Source organism: Oncorhynchus tshawytscha, linkage group LG23 (assembly GCF_018296145.1).
Source record: "Oncorhynchus tshawytscha isolate Ot180627B linkage group LG23, Otsh_v2.0, whole genome shotgun sequence".
Taxonomy (NCBI): domain Eukaryota; kingdom Metazoa; phylum Chordata; class Actinopteri; order Salmoniformes; family Salmonidae; genus Oncorhynchus; species Oncorhynchus tshawytscha.
Window position 1 is genome coordinate 14,794,078 of NC_056451.1, and position 18,751 is coordinate 14,812,828.

At 44.1% G+C, this 18,751-nt stretch overlaps 1 protein-coding gene across 5 annotated transcripts; it reads left to right on the forward strand.

Moving 5' to 3' along the window:
* The first annotated feature begins 1,221 nt into the window (after window positions 1-1,221).
* On the forward strand, window positions 1,222-18,070 carry LOC112222849 (transcriptional repressor p66-beta). Of its 5 annotated transcripts, none has more exons than XM_024385683.2 (11): window positions 1,222-1,475; window positions 10,511-10,914; window positions 11,028-11,157; window positions 11,544-11,675; window positions 13,774-13,923; window positions 14,255-14,431; window positions 14,866-15,226; window positions 15,373-15,572; window positions 15,666-15,776; window positions 16,658-16,898; window positions 17,284-18,070. In XM_024385683.2, exons 2-11 carry the CDS (start codon window positions 10,517-10,519, stop codon window positions 17,418-17,420), a joined length of 2,037 nt encoding a protein of 678 aa, XP_024241451.1. In that variant the 5' UTR covers window positions 1,222-1,475; window positions 10,511-10,516; the 3' UTR covers window positions 17,421-18,070. The 5 variants fall into 5 exon arrangements, with proteins under 5 accessions (XP_024241451.1, XP_024241452.1, XP_024241453.1 ...); XM_024385684.2 differs by having other exon boundaries at window positions 13,774-13,902; window positions 14,851-15,226; XM_024385685.2 differs by having other exon boundaries at window positions 13,774-13,902; window positions 14,863-15,226.
* Window positions 18,071-18,751: the final 681 nt, after the last annotated feature.

Below are 18,751 nucleotides of genomic sequence, written 5' to 3' on the forward strand. Positions count from 1 at the left end.
GTCGTCTGGAATATCATTGTACACTAGATTTAAGATTTCCCTTCACTGGAACTAAGGGGCCTAGCCGGAACCATGAAAAACAGCCCCAGACCATTATTCCTCCACCAAACTTTACAGTTGGCGCTATGCATTCAGGCAGGTAGCGTTCTGGCATCTGCCAAACCTAGATTTGTCTGTAGGACTGCCAGATATCATCTCTCCAGAGAACACGTTTCCACTACTCCAGAGTCTAGTGGTGACAAGTTTTACGCCACTCCTGCCGACATTTGGCGTTGTGCATGATTATCTTAGGCTTGTGTGCGGCTGCTCGGCCATGCGAACCAATCTGATGAAGCTCCCGACGAACAGTTCTTGTGCTGAAGTAGTGTCCAGAAGCAGTTCAGAACTTGACAGTGAGTGTTGCAACCGAGGACAGATGATATTTACCCACTTCAGCACTTGACGGTCCTGTTCTTCGAGCTTGTGAGGCCCACCACTTCGCGGCTGAGTGGTTGTTGCTCCTAGACATTTCCACTTCACAATAACTGTACTTTGACCAGGGCAGCTCTAGCAGGGCACACATTTGACGAACTGACTTGTTGGAAAGGTGGCATCCTATGACCGTGCCACGTTGAAAGTCACTGAGCTACTATACAGTAATGTGCCCGCGCAATACTACCAGGTAGCCACTGGAGGGCACAGTTAGCATTTCGGTCAATAGCTTCCAGGCAGCATCCTGTGCAGAATAAATAGACAATGGTTTCACAGTATTTGTTCAACTAAATTGTAGAAGCATAGGGCTGATAATCTTTATGTTTAATGGTAGCTTACAAAAGTTGGAATGCCAATTATAATGCATGCAGATTTGCATGTAGGCCATTAAGTGTTTATTACTCATGGCAATTAAATTACCTTTGTTTATTGTTAGACCGGGCATAATGCATGCTGAATGCGGGTCCCATACTGGTAGCTTACCTCAGCCGTGAAATATGTTTAACATAAGGTCCAAGTGATTGCATAAGAAATAGGCTACAAAAACCTGACAAAATTGTCCCTTGACTAAAAATAGTATAAATGCATCAAAGTAGGCCCAGTAGGCTACAATCAATTAATTCGACGTGATGTCTACACTAGAATAACTGACGACATGACTAGAATAACTGACGACATGAGCATATGTCACATTTTTGATGGCATATAGCCTAAATGTTGTATTGTTCACAGGATGGGCATCTCGGTCAATTTCTCCTATTTTCTCCCCTCCAGACAACAACATACACCTTTGAGTAGAGGCGCGTCAGTGACACAAGCGCGGTCCAATAATTTGTCTGTCTGGTTACGGACAGAGAGCGTGAGAGCTTGTCGGGGCCCAATCAGCGCTTTTGTATTGCCTGCCAGTGTCGGGGACTGACTGGTTGTGAGTGTTTACTGCAGCGCCCCAGGATCCCAAAGCCAAAACCGAAGCCAGTGGAACCTGCGGGGTGAAGGCGAGTCAGGTGAGACCGAGGATTTTGCCGCGGCCTATCTGAAGTGAAGTTTAACTAAAAACCTCAATGCCCGGATCATGGTTCTAGATGTGATGAGACTCCAGACTTCAGTCCAACTGAAGTACTGGGACAATGTGAGATGAGGAGCGAAATAACGGTTACATAGTAGTTCTATTGGGTTAATAGTGATGCGCTTTGCCGTTATTTTTAGTTCCAAAATGTAGGTAATGAGAGAGGTCTGCCTAAAACAGCGGACACAAACGTTGATAATGTTTTAACGTTCCAAATTTGTTTACATTATAGCAATAAATGATACATTGAGCGCGGATCATATTGATAGAATACTTTTATTGTTTAATCTCGAGTCCCTTGAGGTTAAACTAGATTGGTTGGGGGGAAAATGCGTCTTCGTGGTGTCGTTATGAACAAAATGTTAATCTGAAACCGATGGTTGTAATTTGATTGTTGAAATATATTTATCAACGTTGCTACGATCGAGTTTGTGAATATGAAGGATATTTTTTGCGCGAACTGGAGACAAATGGCATGAAGTGTTGTACATATGTCATACAATAAAATTAATTCAAAATGCATCAGCCATTTACGTAAGTGAAGACGTGTTCACCCTCTCAACTTGTTTCCTAGCCCTATGCAAATGGCCACCATGGTTGGCGATGACAAGTGCTGTTGAAGGAATCAGTGAATGCCTGTAGTGATACGTGGGGCAACCAGATTGTCAGAGTTCTTATCAGTTGACTTTAATCAAATTTTGTTCAGCTGGTGTCAACTTCGTTTTTTTCTTTGAGTTTCATGAACATTTCAGTGGCAGGTCAATGTATGACAGGTTAATGTATGTTTCAGTGACAGGTCAATTGATGTATTTTTGCATCAGAAATGTCACTTGTGAAAACCAATAGATAAGCAGATAATCTATTTTGTGTATGTATGTGTTTTATTATCATTTTGTAACTTTTGTATTTATTCCCACTAGGGTTAGACTTTACCTCTGTTTTTTGTGACCAACACAGAGGGACAATGTTTCACTAGTCAGTGCCACTTTTTCCAAGAATCCAATAGTAAATATTTTCCATCCTTGAGAACTACTTGTTCAAACTATCATGGCATTTACTCATGGAGGTCAAACAGAGACCGTAACAAACGGACCAAATCTTTGATTTATGACACATTTTGACTGTCACGTTCCTGATGATTTATTCCTAGAAGAACTTGTCTAGTTGACTTTGACTTTTGCAGGTGAGATGAAAGTTTGGAGATTCCTCTGCCATACAATTGATTTTTGGAATAGAAATGCAGAAAGGGGGTGGACAGGTGGTTGTCTATGTGCTCTTCTGTCATTCTAGTCTCCATTTGTAGATCTCCTGGCTTCAAATTATACATCTCTTGGGCTCTTTATCTCCAGAAGCAAATTAGACTGAAGTGTGCCATTAAAGGAGCACCGCCAGGGTTGAACTGAAGTGGGACCCGAACTGGCAACTCTTTAGGGTTCATATACCTCACATCATCATCACAACACAAACCCTGACATGAGTGGTTGACAGACAATGTGTGGGTAAATGTAGGTTAGAAGCAGTGTGGATGGTTTGAAAGGCGTCCACAATACAAACTCCATAGAACTAATCTGAATTTTGCACATCATGAGTTTGTACGCCTGCTCCCCACACACATACCCACCTCTCTCTCTCCCCCATGTGACGTCACTAAAGGCTTCATATTAAGAGATCATTCCATATCCTGAGGTTATAGACCGGCTCAGACTGGCTAGCGCGTTAGGACAGTGCTTGGCACCACAGGGGAACAGAAAGGAGAGATAATGGGTGACTCTTGTTCTTAAAGGGACAGGGGGCCCAACTCTGTGACCCATGTTATAGGCTAGGCCTTATCTACCTAGATGGGATAGGCCTTACGGCAGTTGCAATGCATTTGTGTATGGGCAATTCCATGGTGACAGAATGATGCTGAGACTGACATGTTTCACTTTAAAATGTATGTCAAACAAAAACCAATGACTGCAAAGCTAAACAAACGATACAACAATTCAGAATGACTACTTAAACAATTTCCACTGAAAATGTTAGAAAAACACATGAACAATGCAAATGCAGAATGATGGGTTGTGCTCTTTTGTGCCGTCCTTCTTTTACCGAACTTTGCATCTGCACTGTTCTTCAGCTAAATGTGTTTTTGTAACATTTTCTGTGGAAATTGTTCAAACTCATCCTTGTGCATATAATGTTTTGGTTTGTTTAACTTTGCAATCGTTGGTTTTAGTTTGGCATACATTTTAACCCAATGAGTCCCATCGTCACGTTTTGGACTTTTGACCTCCTTTAAACATTCATGTGTTTGACTTACAGACCATCATGCTCTGAGTGGCGCAGCGGTCTAAGGCATTGCATCTCAGTGCAAAAGGCAACACTACAATCCCTAGTTTGAATCCAGGCTGTATCACATCCGGTTGTGATTGGGAGTCCTATAGGGCGGCGCAAAATTGGCCCAACGTTGTCCATGTTTCGCCGGGGTAGGCCGTCATTGTAAATCAGAATTTGTTCTCAACTGACTTGCCAAGTTAAATAAAGGTTAAATAAAACAAAAAATTAGTATGTATGATTAACAGGGGCTGAGCTAGAGTGGTGTTTGTGAGACAAGGGCGGATCCCGAAGGGGCCCAGGGACGGATCTTTTTATAAAAACGTCAGAATGATTTGTGCTACGAACTACTAAAAGCTATCTATGGAAGGCTGAGACCCTCACAAACACATGTAGCACATTTTGCTCTATGACGCTCACAAGCGTAATATGCTGTAATAAGCTCACATAGTTGCTGTCACAAACTCCAAACTCCACACAGTTGTCACTGACTAGCTGCATATTAATTTCTCAGTGAGCAAACAATTTCTGTACTTACAGCATTCAATTTTTATCAGGTTTTTGCTTTGGCTGACCATTTTTTTAAATTGACATTTGTCAAAAAAACTCATGAATGCAACTGTTTGTCAAACTGATTTGAGTTTTACTTGTGCGCAATGGTTGTCCTGAAAATAAAACGTTAGGCCTAAAACACTTAATTGGCTTAATATAATAAACATCCCAACAATTGATATTGGGGTCTTGGGACTGATAGGGTTAAAGTGAAAAATCTGAGTCTCAGCATCGTTACCTGTGGAATTGCCCGTTTTCATAATATGCATGTACATGTCTGTCCATCTTGGTCCATTTTAAAATCCTCTTAACAAACCTGTCTCGATCAATCATGGTTCGGCTATGAAAAGCCAACTGACATTTACTCCTAAGGTGCTAACCTGTTGCACCCTCTACAACCACTGTGATTATTATTATTTGACCCTGCTGGTCATCTATGAACATTTGAACATATTGGCCATGTTCTGTTATTATCTCCACCTGGCACATCCAGAAGAGGACTGGCCACCCCTCAGAGCCTGGTTCCTTTCTAGGTTTCTTTCTAGGTTCCGGCCTTTCTATGGTGTTATTCCTAGCCACCGTGCTTCTACATCTGCATTGCTTGCTGTTTGGGGCTTTAGGCTGGGTTTCTGTATAGCACTTTGTGACATCAGCTGATATAAGAAGGGCTTTATAAATAAATGTGATTGACGTATCATTAGGACAAAGGTATGGATGTCTTTCTAGGAAATGCAGCATCTCCACTGTAAACAGAATACAAAACTCTGACATCTCTGCTCTCTCCTCCTCTTCTTCTTGCTCCCTTTGTCCCTTGCTCCCTTCTTTGCTTAGGCAACCGCAGAAATTAAATTGATTAGTGGTGCGGTCTATAAATAGACAGGGCATAGTTGCCATGGCAACCATGTGATAAGTGTTGTGTGATGAAGAACTGGGCCTCCTAAGTGTTGTTGTAGTGTAGTGGAAGCAGGAGGATGGGTGTGGGTGACAGTGTGTAGGTTAGTTTGTCTGGATTATGTGATCTGACACTAACAGGTGTGATATGATATCACAGTGTAATGTTGGACTGTGTGTTTGTGTGTGTGTGTGTGTGTGTTTTTGCATTTGCTTTGTGCTAGATTTATTGTGTGAGTAAATGGATTCATCCAATTGAATAGATTCTGTTTTTTTTTGTTTTTTTATCTGACTTTTTTGTCAAGGTGACCAGCTACCCCTTGGTTTCCCATGGACACTGTTTCCTAACCAGTCTCATGTTAGGAACCCTCTGTACTCTGGGGTTGATCGTGTGATGAAACCCTATTGGTTGTAGACAACAACCCCTGATGCCAGCACTGCCATGTCCTCATATATTTTCCCCTTTCTTTTCAGTCAATACAGTTTTCATCAGGCTACATTTATGAGATAGATAAACTTAAGGCCCTGTTAATTATTTGTGTCCTGTCCTAATTTCTCTCCTCCCCCCCATAAACACACTGATCTTGAATGGAGTTAGATATGATTGTGTTTGATTCCCTCCTAATGACCACAGTGACCCGGCATGAACCACCCATGTTCTTTATGAACGGATCATTACATGTTATTATAGTAATAATGGTGATTTATAATGATAATAGGATTTTTAGATTAGCCTTAAGAGTCATTCTAGGGATTCAGTCTGACAGTACATATTCATTTAAATTAAATACAACTTTATTTATCCCCTCGGGGGCAATTATGAAAGTTAATGAAAGTATCACAACACAACACATATAAAAGTAGCTAGTTTTAATATTACACAGACCAAAGAATAAGTAAAAAATATCGCCTTAGCAGAGGACAGAAAAATGTATATTTTTAAACCTAATTTTCAGCTATTCTACAAATGTTGCCATGGAGCTGAGATTCTTTTTGTTGCTGTTATTAGCTAATCTCCTGCAATTCTACACATTTTTGCTTGTCTAATGCTGTGTTCTTATGCTCAAACATGATAACAAAATGAATGGGGGCCTGATAGTCTAGCATTTATTTTGTTGTATGTTCTCAAAGATTATAGGCTATTCTATAGGTCCATTATCTTTTCTACATACTTTCTATTTGCTTTTAGTCATTTAAGTTGACACTGAAAGCGTTTTCCATTCCAAAAATGTATTTCAAAATATGTGCAATGCGCAAAAAAATGTAATCACGTGACCCACCTGGTCCTGACCCACAGTTTGGGATCCACCGCTATATGGTATTCTGTTGGAACAAAGGCTAAAACAATATTTTTTTGGTGTTGGTGTTTTTTCAGAACTTAGCTCAGGGTTCTCCCACATTAAGTCAGGACATGGATGGGATCATGGCTGATTCCTTTCTTCCATTCGGTTGCACCTTGCTAACAATGTGTTGTCAAAAGTGTGGCGATCATCAGTACTTCATTATTTGCATACAACCTGTGCTCTCTCATTGACAGGTTAGGCTGAGATTGGTGGGTTTCTAAAGCTGCTTCTGCACTGACTTCTGCTAGTACCAAGCAACAATAAGGTTAACGAAGTAAATCACATCTCTGTTTGTAATCTACTCCTCATTCACCACGTACATGCACATACTTGGTCCCTACATAAATGAAAGCCCTTGGGACTATATTGCCAACAGTACGACATAAGCCCTTATTCGTCACTTCCCTTCCCCCCTCGGGGTCTTGCAAACACAACTATGCAGCATATGTTTACGATAAAACAAAGTTGTATTTTCTCCCCAGTGTTTTTTGAGGGATGGATGGAGGGAAGTGGAGTCAGGACAGGGAAGGGGAAGGGGGGGAGTGTTTATACGGGTGCTTTGTTGGCATCGCACAACTGTAGGAAAATGGAGGAGGGGTGGGGGTTGAGGAACGGGAACAAAGGAGCCTTATGTTGGCATGGTCTCTGAAATCCCTGTGTGTGTGTGTGTGTGTGTGTCTTCTCACAGGGCTGGGTATGGATGAAGTATACTGTACATATCTTTATCTGTTACTGTGTCAGTCTTCTATTGTGTAGCTCTCTTTTACAGGATATAGGCTACAGTGACTATGATATATATATACTGTATCATAGCAGTCTGTCCGTTGTCCCTGTAGGATTGTTTAGGATTGAATGCCAATATGATCATTGTAAAAAAGAGAAAGGACAGTAAGACAGATTTGTGTATATCACTGCATCTTTTATCCGAGGGTGCTGGTCCCAGTAGAATGTATTTTTGTCCAACCTCTACATCACTTCAACAGTAGCTTCACTTTGCAGGATAATGATTATGTAGCTTTGGGGAATGTTAGTGTGTATGTCTGACTGTGTCTGTCTGTGTGCTGTTTAAGTATGTCTGTGTGTGTCTGTGCTTATGCTGATCATCCCCTCTCGTTTACCATCCTTCCATCTTAGCACCCCCTTTTTCTTCCTCCTCTCTTCCTCTCGCGGTATGGAGGCGTCTGACTTGTGTTGTTTGGCAGCGTGCCCAGAGTGTGGTGTGTGTGCGTGCATGTGTGTCGATGCGTGTTGGGGTTGGGCGCTGTGGGAGGAGACTGGTGGGAGAGAGAGATAGATGGTGGTTTGTTGCAGCTGAGGGAAACAGTCATCACATTATATAAGGAGCAATAGGGACAGAGAAGGGGGGGGGCAAGAGGTGCTGGGTAAAGATGGTCACATGTACACACACAGACACACAAAAACACACACCACAAGAAAATTTGGTTTTACTCACACTTACTCACTATTCTACCTTCTCCTTATCTCTCTCGCTCTTGCTCTCTCTGTCTCTCTCTCTCTCCACAGTTTTCTATGTGGGTTACCACTTCCTTTTTCCTTTGTAAAGGACGTGGTAACTTCCATATCTCATGCATGATGACTCTCTGGACCTGGAGAGAGAGAGTAGTACACATTTTTTTGTATTTATTAATTGCTACATTGAAAAATCATACTATGTGTGTTTCCTTATAAATGGGTGTGGTAGTGTGTGTGTGTGTGTGTGTTAGTGTGTGTACATAAGAGTGCTACCATTTCTACATAGCAAGGCATTATGCTCTAATTATAACCAGTCCACCATCCTAGTCCCCTGACAACCCCTCCCCCCCTCTTCCTGGCCAATCCTCATCCCTCTCCAACTTCTTCAAGCGTATCATTGGTTGAAGTTGCAGGGCAAACTAACTCCCTGTGGCACAACCTACATTGTCTGCCTGTGCATCCTCAACCAACCTTTGTATTTCACACACTTGAGTCATACAATCGGATTTGCACACCATGCATGTTACAGTAACACACACACACAGGGTACAGTATACATCCATATAGATACATAAAGCCCTCAAGCATGTTCTGTCTTGGGTACATATCATATTACATACCCCTTTAACTCAGACTGGAGAAGGTCAGGAAGGAAAAAATGTGGGTGTGTGCCTTTTTCTGTACCTGCAACCATGTTAAAGGACAGAAAGTATTTCTCCCATTGTTTTCTGTTGGCTTTGATGGAAATATGAACTTTTAGGATAGAAGTAAGAATAGTGATTATTGGAGTTGTAACAGTTGTTACACATGCTTATTTGACTCTTAATTCAATAGGATAGCTGTGTGTGCTGTACTGTGTTAGCCTGCTGCTAGTCTATGGTTATGGGACAGGGGTAATGACAGATAACTGTTAGCGCTGTCTGAGGTGGCAAAACAAACAATATGGTGGGAGAGCAGCAGACCTGTCAGCTATCCTTCACTGTGGCTGCTGCAACATTTTTCCATTGAAAATGAGCAACTTATTATAAGCTGAGGAATTTTGATCAGTCGAAAGGGTCCCACAGGTATGCTGGCCCATGTTGACTCCAATGCTTCCCACAGTTGTGTCAAGTTGGCTGGATGTCCTTTGGGTGGTGGACCATTCTTGATACACATAGGAACTGTTGAGTGTGAAAAACCCAGCAGCGTTGCAGTTCTTGACACACTCAAACCAGTGCGCCTGGCACTTACTACCATACCCTGTTCAAAGGTACTTAAATATTTTGCATTGCCCATTCACCCTCTGAAGGGCGCATACATATACAATCCATGTCTCAAGACTTAAAAATCCTTCTTTAACCTGTTTCTTCCCGTTCATCTACACTGATTGAAGTGGATTTAACAGGTGACATCAACAAGGGATCATTTCGATTCACCTGGTCAGTCAATGTCATTGAAAGAGCAGGTGATCCTAGTGTTTTACTCTATTCAGTTTGTCATGTTAATGGACATATATCCACCTGGGGTGCATGCTAATCGTCATTAGCATGCTAACCTGAAACCCATGCTATGTCAATCAGACTAACAGGCTAATTTGCTAGCTAGCCTTTTTCGTTTTTCTTTTAGATCGTTTTTTTGTATGTTAAACTAGCTTGGATAGCTTGATGAATACCATTTACACTTACGAACTTAGAATTGTGAAGCATAACGTTTGCTAAATCTAGTTATCCATATGTCTGCATTGCCATTGTTGACTTGACTGACAGTAGGTTGAGTTCTTTGTTGCTCGTTTGTTAGCTGACAAATTCCAGGACCAATGTGTCGGTCAACAAGCAACAAAAAGCTATAGGAGATGAGTAAATAAATGGGGAAATGTAGGTTTTAAGTTCATATGCTATTCATGGCCATATTGTTTATAATTGCTCCAGTGTCTCATACCCTACTCCGTTGCCAGCAATATTGTCTCCAAAAATTGCTAGTGTATCATTAGCTCAAGTATGCCCACTGTACATACAAGTGAAGATATTTTCTTTCCTTGCTTGAGTAGAGGTTTTCATTGTTTGTGTTTGAGTTGCACATTTCAATATATGTCATAAAACAAATATGATTATCTTAGTGTAACAGTATAGCTTCCGTCCCTCTCCTCGCCCCAACCTGGGCTCGAACCAGGGACCCTCTGCACACATCAACCACAGTCACTCACGAAGCATCGTTACCCATGGCTCCACAAAAGCCGCCGCCCTTGCAGAGCAAGTGACGTCACCGACTGAAACACTACTAGCGCGCACCACCGCTAACTAGCTAGCCATTTCACATCGGCCACATTAGGACAAATAATCATGGCTAACTTAAGAGGTTTCCTACGTACTCCTCTCCATCCCTTTATCCCTGTCTCTCTTTCTCTTTTTCATCCATCCAGTCCAGTATGGAGCGACTGAATGAGGAGGCGGTGCGGCTGAGCCTGCTGAAGCGAGGCCTGGACTCCTCCTCGCCTGCAGGCGGCGCCACGAGCAGTGAGCGAGATGAGCTGCTCTCCAAACGCATTAAGATGGAGGGCCACCAAGCTATGGAGCGCCTCAAGATGCTGGCCTATCTGAAACGCAAGGACTTGGCCGGCCTGGAGGGGGGAGGATTGGGAGGGGTCTCAGGAGGCGGGGCCCTAAGGGGTGAGGTCAAGGGTCATGGGTCTTCAGGGGGAGGGGCTTATGAGGAGAAGACCAATGGGAGCCTCCGTGGTCAGGTTGTGGGAGCCCATGGCATGGTGGGAAAGAGTGGGAAGGAGAACATGGGCGAGGAGCCAGTGGATTTCAGCGCCCGGAAAGGGTGAGTGGAGGAGGAGAGAGGGGGAGTACAAGAGGATAGGAGGGAAAATAGAAATCCTTCTTACAATTAAGAATCAGTCAGTCAGAGTTGAAAGTGTGTGTGTTCCTCCACAGTGACGCGGACCGGGAGCGACACACACCCTCCCCTGATGTGATCGTCCTGTCAGACAATGAGGCGTCCAGTCCAAGAGGGCCCAGCCAAGGGGAAGAACGCCTGAGGGCAGCGAACCTGGAGATGTTTAAGGTGTGTGTGTGTTTGTGTGTGTTACAGCACATATTAGCGCAGTCTTGACAAATGTTGAAGTATGTGCATATTGTCTTTTTGTGTGTATGAGTGTTAGAAAAGTGCATAGTTGTGTAGAGTTAATCCATTCATTTAAAAAAAATACATTGTGGACCACTCAGATAGTTTTGAGACACTGTAGGCAAACAGTACAGATATTAATTTGGTATTAGCTATAATACATTATATCATCTATACATCATTGGTATCAGCTATAACACATAATCTATACACAAAAACCAAGTAGAATAGATAAAATGTTTTATAGTTGTATATGTGGGTATGGAGAGGAATGGCAGAAGTGGGTACAGTATGTGTGCTCATTTGTTTCTATGTGTGTGCTTCAGGGTAAGACGGGGGAAGAGAGGCAGAAGATGATCAGGGCTCTGAGAGAGGAGCTGAGGCTGGAGGAGGCCAGGCTGGTGCTCCTGAAGAAGCTGAGGCAGAGCCAGATGCAGAAGGAGAACCTGGTGCAGAAGGTCAGTCAGTCACCCACCCAATGCTGTCCCATCCATCCTCTATACTCATCTGCTTCAGTCGTTCACTCGCTCATCCCTCTGGCATCCACTGCTCACTCTGTCACACTCTCAGCCACCGCACTCATCCCTCTCTCTCTCTCGTTCTCTCAGCCACCGCACTCATCCCTCTCTCTCTGTCACTGCACTCATCCCTCTCCTACTCTCTCATCCACCACACTCAACCCTCTCTTATTCTCTCAGCCACTGCACTGCACTCATCACTCTCTCACTCACTCATCCTTTTCTCACTGACTTACTGCTTATGCATTAACACTTTACACTCGGGGGAATTGGCCTATACGGATAGGGCCTAAACATAAAAAAGAAGCATATGCATAACCATTGTAGCAATTGAAAGGGAACACTTTAGAGATTATGGGGAAACAAACAGTTCACCTGACACAAGAATCCAAACATTATGCGGTTCATTTTATCTGCATTTGACATTTCTTGTACTTTCTGCAATATTTGTTGATAAAGAAATATGGAAATACTCTGGACACATTCAATAACACAATGAGAATATCCATGCAACATTTGGGGTAGATGCAGTATAAGACAAAACAATTTCAGGGTCAGAGGTCAAATTGGTGTCTCCAAGTTGCTACACACCACACCTATGTGTGCACAGTTCCTAAGTAATTTAAATACATGTTTATGAGACAAGGAAAGAGCCTTCAACAATTAGATTCTCTTTTGAGCTCTCCTAGCTGTACTGTTAAGGAACTAAAGCAAGCACCCTTGTATTTTTTGGGTTTGGAACACAGCCCCGCATCCACACCATCACACAATTACTGTTGTTAATGCAATCCAAAAATGGTCCATTGCAAATTGCAATCAGGGTTAGGTGTGCATATTTGAATGATTATTATATTGCCAACATGAGTAGCGAAGTTCTATAATCTGATTTTTAGTGTTAGGCTTTCACAAGGCACTTCAGAGGAACAGAATTTTTGGTGCGCATGGAATGGAGCCATGGGTGCATTCGGGTGCTAAATCACAGATCATTTTCTTCACATTACGCCGAATATAGGCTCCTTCTGTTCAGAACAACAACCCAGGGTATGACGCCGTAATTGTACATCAAACATAACAATCATTAATGCCAAAGTAACACAATTGTCGCGAAGGATGGGGGCATCTTCTTGTTGCAGGTGGTGCTCCCGCTTGGAATGTCTGTCAGTCGATTCCCATGTCATGTGTTGCTGCCATGCTATGTTGTCGTCTTAGGTCTCTCTTTATGTAGTGTTGTGGTGTCTCTCTTGTTGTGTGTTTTGTCCTATATTTTTATTTCATCTATTTTTATTTTGAATCCCAGCCCCCTGTCACGACTCCGACCGAAGATGGCTCCCCTTCCTGTTTGGGTGGCGGTCGTCGTCACCGGCCTACTAGCTGCCACTGATCCCTTTTCCCCTTTCTGTTTATTGGTTTCACCTGTTTTGTGTGTAGGCTGATTAGTCGGGCTATGTTAGCCAGTAGGCCCGCCTGCTCCTTGTGCGGGATTGTTTTGTGTTGCTCTGAGCACGTTCGATGTTGACGTGTCTCGTTCGTGGGCTTTTCTCCGGACTGTTTGAGTCCCCGTGTTTGGGGCATTTGTTTTGTGTGCGCCCTGTGTTTCGTGGGGTGACTTATGTTTGCCGTGTGTGCAATAAATAGCACTACCCTGTACTCTCTGCGCCTGACTTTGCACCCACTACACCCAGAGCGTTACACCCCCATCCCCGCAGGAGGCCTTTTGCCTTTTGGTAGGCCGTCATTGTAAATAAGAATTTGTTCTTAACTGACTTGCTTAGTTAAATAAAGGTTAAATACAATTAAAATTAAATATACCGCTTTAAAACGGATACCCAGAGCTCTGACGTAATGTATAGTATGTTACTATACTGCTATCCAATTAATGCGCATATCAGTGACCAAATCTGCTATATTCACCCAATATAGAGTGGAAAGGGCTTACTTATAAGTTGCTTAGGATAAAAGTGTCAGGTAAATAACCTTATTACATTAGCATTATTCTATGTTTGACCCCTCTATCACCTCTCCCCTCCGTCCCCCTCAGGTCCCTGTGGTCCAGAACACAGCGTCTGCCCTCCAGAGTGGTGCCGTCCACGGTGCTCAGAGCATGAGCAAGATGTCTGGTCGCCCTGGCCACCACACCCCAGAGCCCCAGAACCATCGCACTGCACAGGTGGGCTACAGCATTGCACAGGTGGGCTACAGTACTGGTTCTCTTTGGGTTCCCTTTGTGCCTTGGGTCGGTCACAATGCAAGTTGGGCAGGCGCAAGGAAGCCAAAGTTGGGGGATGGGATTGAACAATGATTTTTAATATTTTGCTTGAGATCCATCTCACAATAAAGCAGTCTCCTGTTTCAATAATAGCACAGTGGTGCCATCTCGTGGTATGAAGAGGCATTACCCTCTTAAATAATCTCTGGTGAATATGAGCAGGAAAATGACATGACACTGAAAACCGACAAAAACCACCATCCATGTCCTATTTATGATATTTTTCTCCTTCTTTTCCTCTTTCTTCCCCCAGGGTCACTCGGTGATCAGGTCAGCCACCAACAGCTCCATGTCTCAGATGATGATGTCACAGAGCAGGGTGATAGCGCCCAACCCTGCCCAGCTGCAGGGCCAGAGGCTGTCACAGCAGAAGCAGGGTGGCATGCGCTCCTCGACTGGCAGCTCTAACAACGCCATTAGCTACCAGCAGGTAAAACCCCAACGTCATCCCTGTTATTGGTCATAATCATCATAGAGCAGTGGAAAAAAATGAAATAAGAGTATAGATTATTGTAGGGGATAATGCTAACTTTTTTGAGAGATAATTAGAATAGACTATTTTATTGATTAAATTGTATTTATTGGTTCTCTCAAACTGAAGGGATAGTTTACCCAAATGACAAAATCACATATTGGGTTCCTTAATCTGTAAGCAGTCTATGGACAGGGGACATCCAAAGAAAAAGTGCTGGGAAAGTTTGAATACCACTGTCAAAATCAGTTGCTTCCACTCAGATGCCAGGTTTTGAGGGTTGTTATATCATTTTTAGCAGATAAATGTAGCTGTTGTGCCATCAGACTTAAACGTAAATCTGAATGACGGGTATGGTTCTCTGTGTTTACTTGCAGTCTTCCACCCAGCAGGTGGCAGCTTCTCAGCGCTCTGGCTCCTCCTCCTCCTCTGCCATCTACATGAACCTGACCCAAATGCAGGCAGCCGGAGCCGCGGGAGGAATCAGCGGGGTGTCAGGGGTGGGGGCGGTCAGCCCCTCAGCCACACACAGCCCAGGGGGGACATCGGTGGGCTCCTCCATGGCAGACACAGCCAGCAGTCAGGCAGCTGCCAAACTTGCCCTGAGGAAGCAGTTGGAGAAAACCCTGCTAGAGATCCCTCCTCCCAAGCCGCCAGCGCCGCTCCTCCACTTCCTGCCGTCAGCGGCCAACAGCGAGTTTATCTACATGGTGGGCCTGGAGGAGGTTGTGCAGAGTGTCATTGACAGTCAGGGTAAGGGAAGGAACTGGAACCCTTTTGCTGATGGCTAGCTAGCCATTTGTCCTGCGCACAACCATCAAACCAACAATGTTATCAGATGAGTCGGTTTGGAATTGGGCTCTTCCCCCCTCATTGAACTCTTGTGGCTCTCTCTTTAGGTAAACTGCGTTTGCCCTCCTCCATGGAGCCCTTCTCGTGTGCCCAGTGCAAGACAGACTTCACCCCTCACTGGAAGCAGGAGAAGGGTGGGCGCATACTTTGCGAGACCTGTATGTCGTCCAATCAGAAGAAGGCACTGAAGGCTGAGCACACCAATAGGCTGAAGAACGCCTTTGTCAAGGCTCTACAGCAGGAGCAGGTCAGCATTCCATTGGCTCCCCGTTGCTCTGTTCAGGCAACCATTGTTTATAGTGTGTGTGTGTGTAACCATATTTTACTAAATGTGTCACAGGAGATTGAGCAGAGAATCCAGTTGCAAGCCGCTCTTGCCACCAGTTCAGCTCAAACTGTTCCAAGCGTCAGTAAGGCTGAGTCCATGAGCAGACATCACACACACAGACAGGTATGTCACTGTCACCGCTGTTAGTAAGTGCTACCTGCTGCAACAGACACCCTGTAATCTAGCATTGTTCAGCAAAGTTGATGAAAGGTCCAATTGTAACAGCTGCGTAATGGATACTTGATCAATATTTTTTTAATTGATCAAATATTGACTGAATTATAGCTCATAAACCACATAAACCTCTGTCTTGTGTAATATTAAACCCCCTATTTATGAGATTTGGTTGTACATTTTCGGGGGTGACTGGATGAGTTACTTTGTAAACACTTCAAATGAATTAAATCTGAACTTTTTAAAACTTTACAAAAATGTACCACCGTCTTGTGCAATGATCACTTTCTCTTCTGTCTTTAATCCCTGTCTAAGGGTGGGCGTTGAAATAGATGTATATCAAAAACCACATATGCCATTGTTGACATTTTGAACTGGACTGGCATGTGTTTGAGTGGTCGTTAAAAAGCAATCGCAAAATCAATTGGGAAGTGTATTTACAAGCAAGGGTTGGAATGTGCATTGCTTTCACGTGGTCCTCTGTAGCTCAGTTGGTAGAGCATGGTGCTTGCTGTGCCAGAATAGTGGGTTCGATTCCTGGGACCACCCATACTTAAAATGTATACACGCATGACTGTGTAAGTTGCTTTGGTTAAAAGTGTCTCCTAATTGGCATATATTATTTTGAAATAAATCCATCCAGCGACGATTATGTGACAAAAACAGGGGTAAAATGGCTGCAAAAAGGGGAATCCTGAGGTAGGCGGGGAATGTGCATTGATACTTTCACATTTCCCCAACCATCATCACACCCCCTTTAGTTGTTGAGGATGTCCCGTGCTGACAAATAGACTCTCCATCTGATGTGTGTATGTGTGTGTGACCTCCAGGCGCCTCAGCCCCAGGTGACCCAGTCACAGGCCTCCCTCCAACGGGGTCTGTCTGGCTCGGCCCGGGGCGTCCTCTCCAACTTCGCCCAGGCCTCCCAGCTCTCGGTGGCCAGCAGCCTGCTGGGCATGACTGGAAAGCGCAGTGGACAGCTGGGCACTAGTGGGCACAGCCGGGCACAGCAGCAACAGCAGCAGCAGCAGCAGCATCACGACAACCGCCGCCAGCTCTACAGCATCCCTGGTGAGTAAACAGACCAGGGGTTGGGCTGGGGATGGGACTGAGATCAGCCAAATAACTTTATAGACCAGGGGTTGGGCTGGGGATGGGACTGAGATCAGCCAAATAACTTTATAGACCAGGGGTTGGGCTGGGGATGGGACTGAGATCAGCCAAATAACTTTATAGACCAGGGGTTGGGCTGGGGATGGGACTGAGATCAGCCAAAGAACTTTATAGACCAGGGGTTGGGCTGGGATTGGGACGGAAATCAGCCATACAACTGTATGGACCAGGGGTTGGGATGGGGCTGAGATCAGCCAAAGAACTTTATAGACCAGGGGATGGGGCTGAGGCAGGCCTTTCTGACAGTCTCACACTGCCTCCCTCCCTCTTCCTCCCTCTCCAGGGGTGAACATTGCCTACCTGAACCCAGGCAATGTGGTCGGCCACAAGGGGTCCAGCCTGGCTGACCGCCAGAGGGAATACCTGCTGGACATGATCCCGCCTCGCTCCATATCCCAGTCCATCAGCGGACAGAAATGAACCTCACCCCGCCCCGACGCAATACCACAGCCCTTCCCCACACCACACCTCAACCCCCATCGCATGCAGTGCCTGTTAGTGTGCCTACCAAACTAACCTGTATGAAGAACACAATCAACGAGTCAAAAGAGGCCACCAAACTCTGAAATGACTTTTCATTTGAACGTGATGCAAACCCCTTTTAATTCCTCTTGTTATTACTATCGTCATTAGTGCTATGGATGTTGTTACTACATTGCCGCTACCAGTTATGAGCGTGCCCATCTTTGTGGAGAACCCCTGTCTTTATATGCTTGTGGCAGTGTCCCGAGTGTGGGGTGTCTTTTGTTTTGGAATTTATGTGCTTGTTTTTGAAGCAATATTTTGTCTCGCTTGAGCTTTCCTTACCGAACTCAAGTCTTTGTTATGTCTGGAATTACCAAGCTATCTTTTTGAGAACTGCACCACTCAAATCCCTGCTCTTTCTCTGATTTCTGAATTCAACCATCACCCTGTTTTTCCACATTTGGTTGTGAATTATTGGAAGAGAAATTCTACCAGACCGGCCAAACCTTTGTTTTAAAAAGGTGATTGTGATGGTTTAACTTTGACCTGATACTCTCAAGCCTTTGAGCTTGAGCTTTCTTCAAAGATTTGTGGGGAGAAAAGAGGATGATTGAGACCCCAGAGTTGTCTGAAGCAATGCTCCTCTAACTGATTGTTGAAACAAGGATGGATACATATCCCACAAAGAGAGACAGCCCAATGCACCATCTGGACTTGGATTGGATGCACCGCTGAAAAAATACTACTCCCATTGGATATGAAGGCACAGAAACTGAACCTATAGCAGAGTCGCCCTGTATCCTTTCACCTTTTCATCTGAGGCAGTTAGTATCCTAAAGCATATATAATTGATGGGGTACTGATTGGAGAGATCATTTAGAGGGATTTGATTGGACGAGAGCTCATGTGAACGTACTGAGAGATCAGGTGAATAAGGTTTTTATTTAATTGGAGAGGATACAGGTATTGGATTTGGTGGGAGGGATCATCCTTAGACTCAAAATCTAAGGCGTTTCCCATAGGACCATGGTTTGTACTTATTTAGGAGTGGGAATGGGGGGGAAGAGGCACAGGGGTTCCCTCTCTCCCCTGTTTTCATCTCTTAGCTAATAGGATTTGCTATTGTTCACTCTACCCTGTCATTCAAAGTTATGGATTCCGTTTAGATACTATTTGAACTTTCTTATGTCAACATTATCCCCATGGTGTCTGGGAGGCATTTGAAAACGGTCAGGGAGAGTGGCTAGCTAGCTATTAGCTTTAAACCTGCTCTAAGCTATTTAGCC

Excerpts from the sequence above, each read along its gene's own strand:
- LOC112222849 (XM_024385680.2), top strand. The coding sequence starts at position 10,517 with ATGGAGCGACTGAATGAGGAGGCGGTGCGGCTGAGCCTGCTGAAGCGA. Across the intron at positions 14,432-14,850 it reads ACGCCATTAGCTACCAGCAG|TCTTCCACCCAGCAGGTGGC; the intron begins GTAAAACCCCAA and ends GTTTACTTGCAG. Across the intron at positions 15,573-15,665 it reads AGGCTCTACAGCAGGAGCAG|GAGATTGAGCAGAGAATCCA; the intron begins GTCAGCATTCCA and ends AATGTGTCACAG.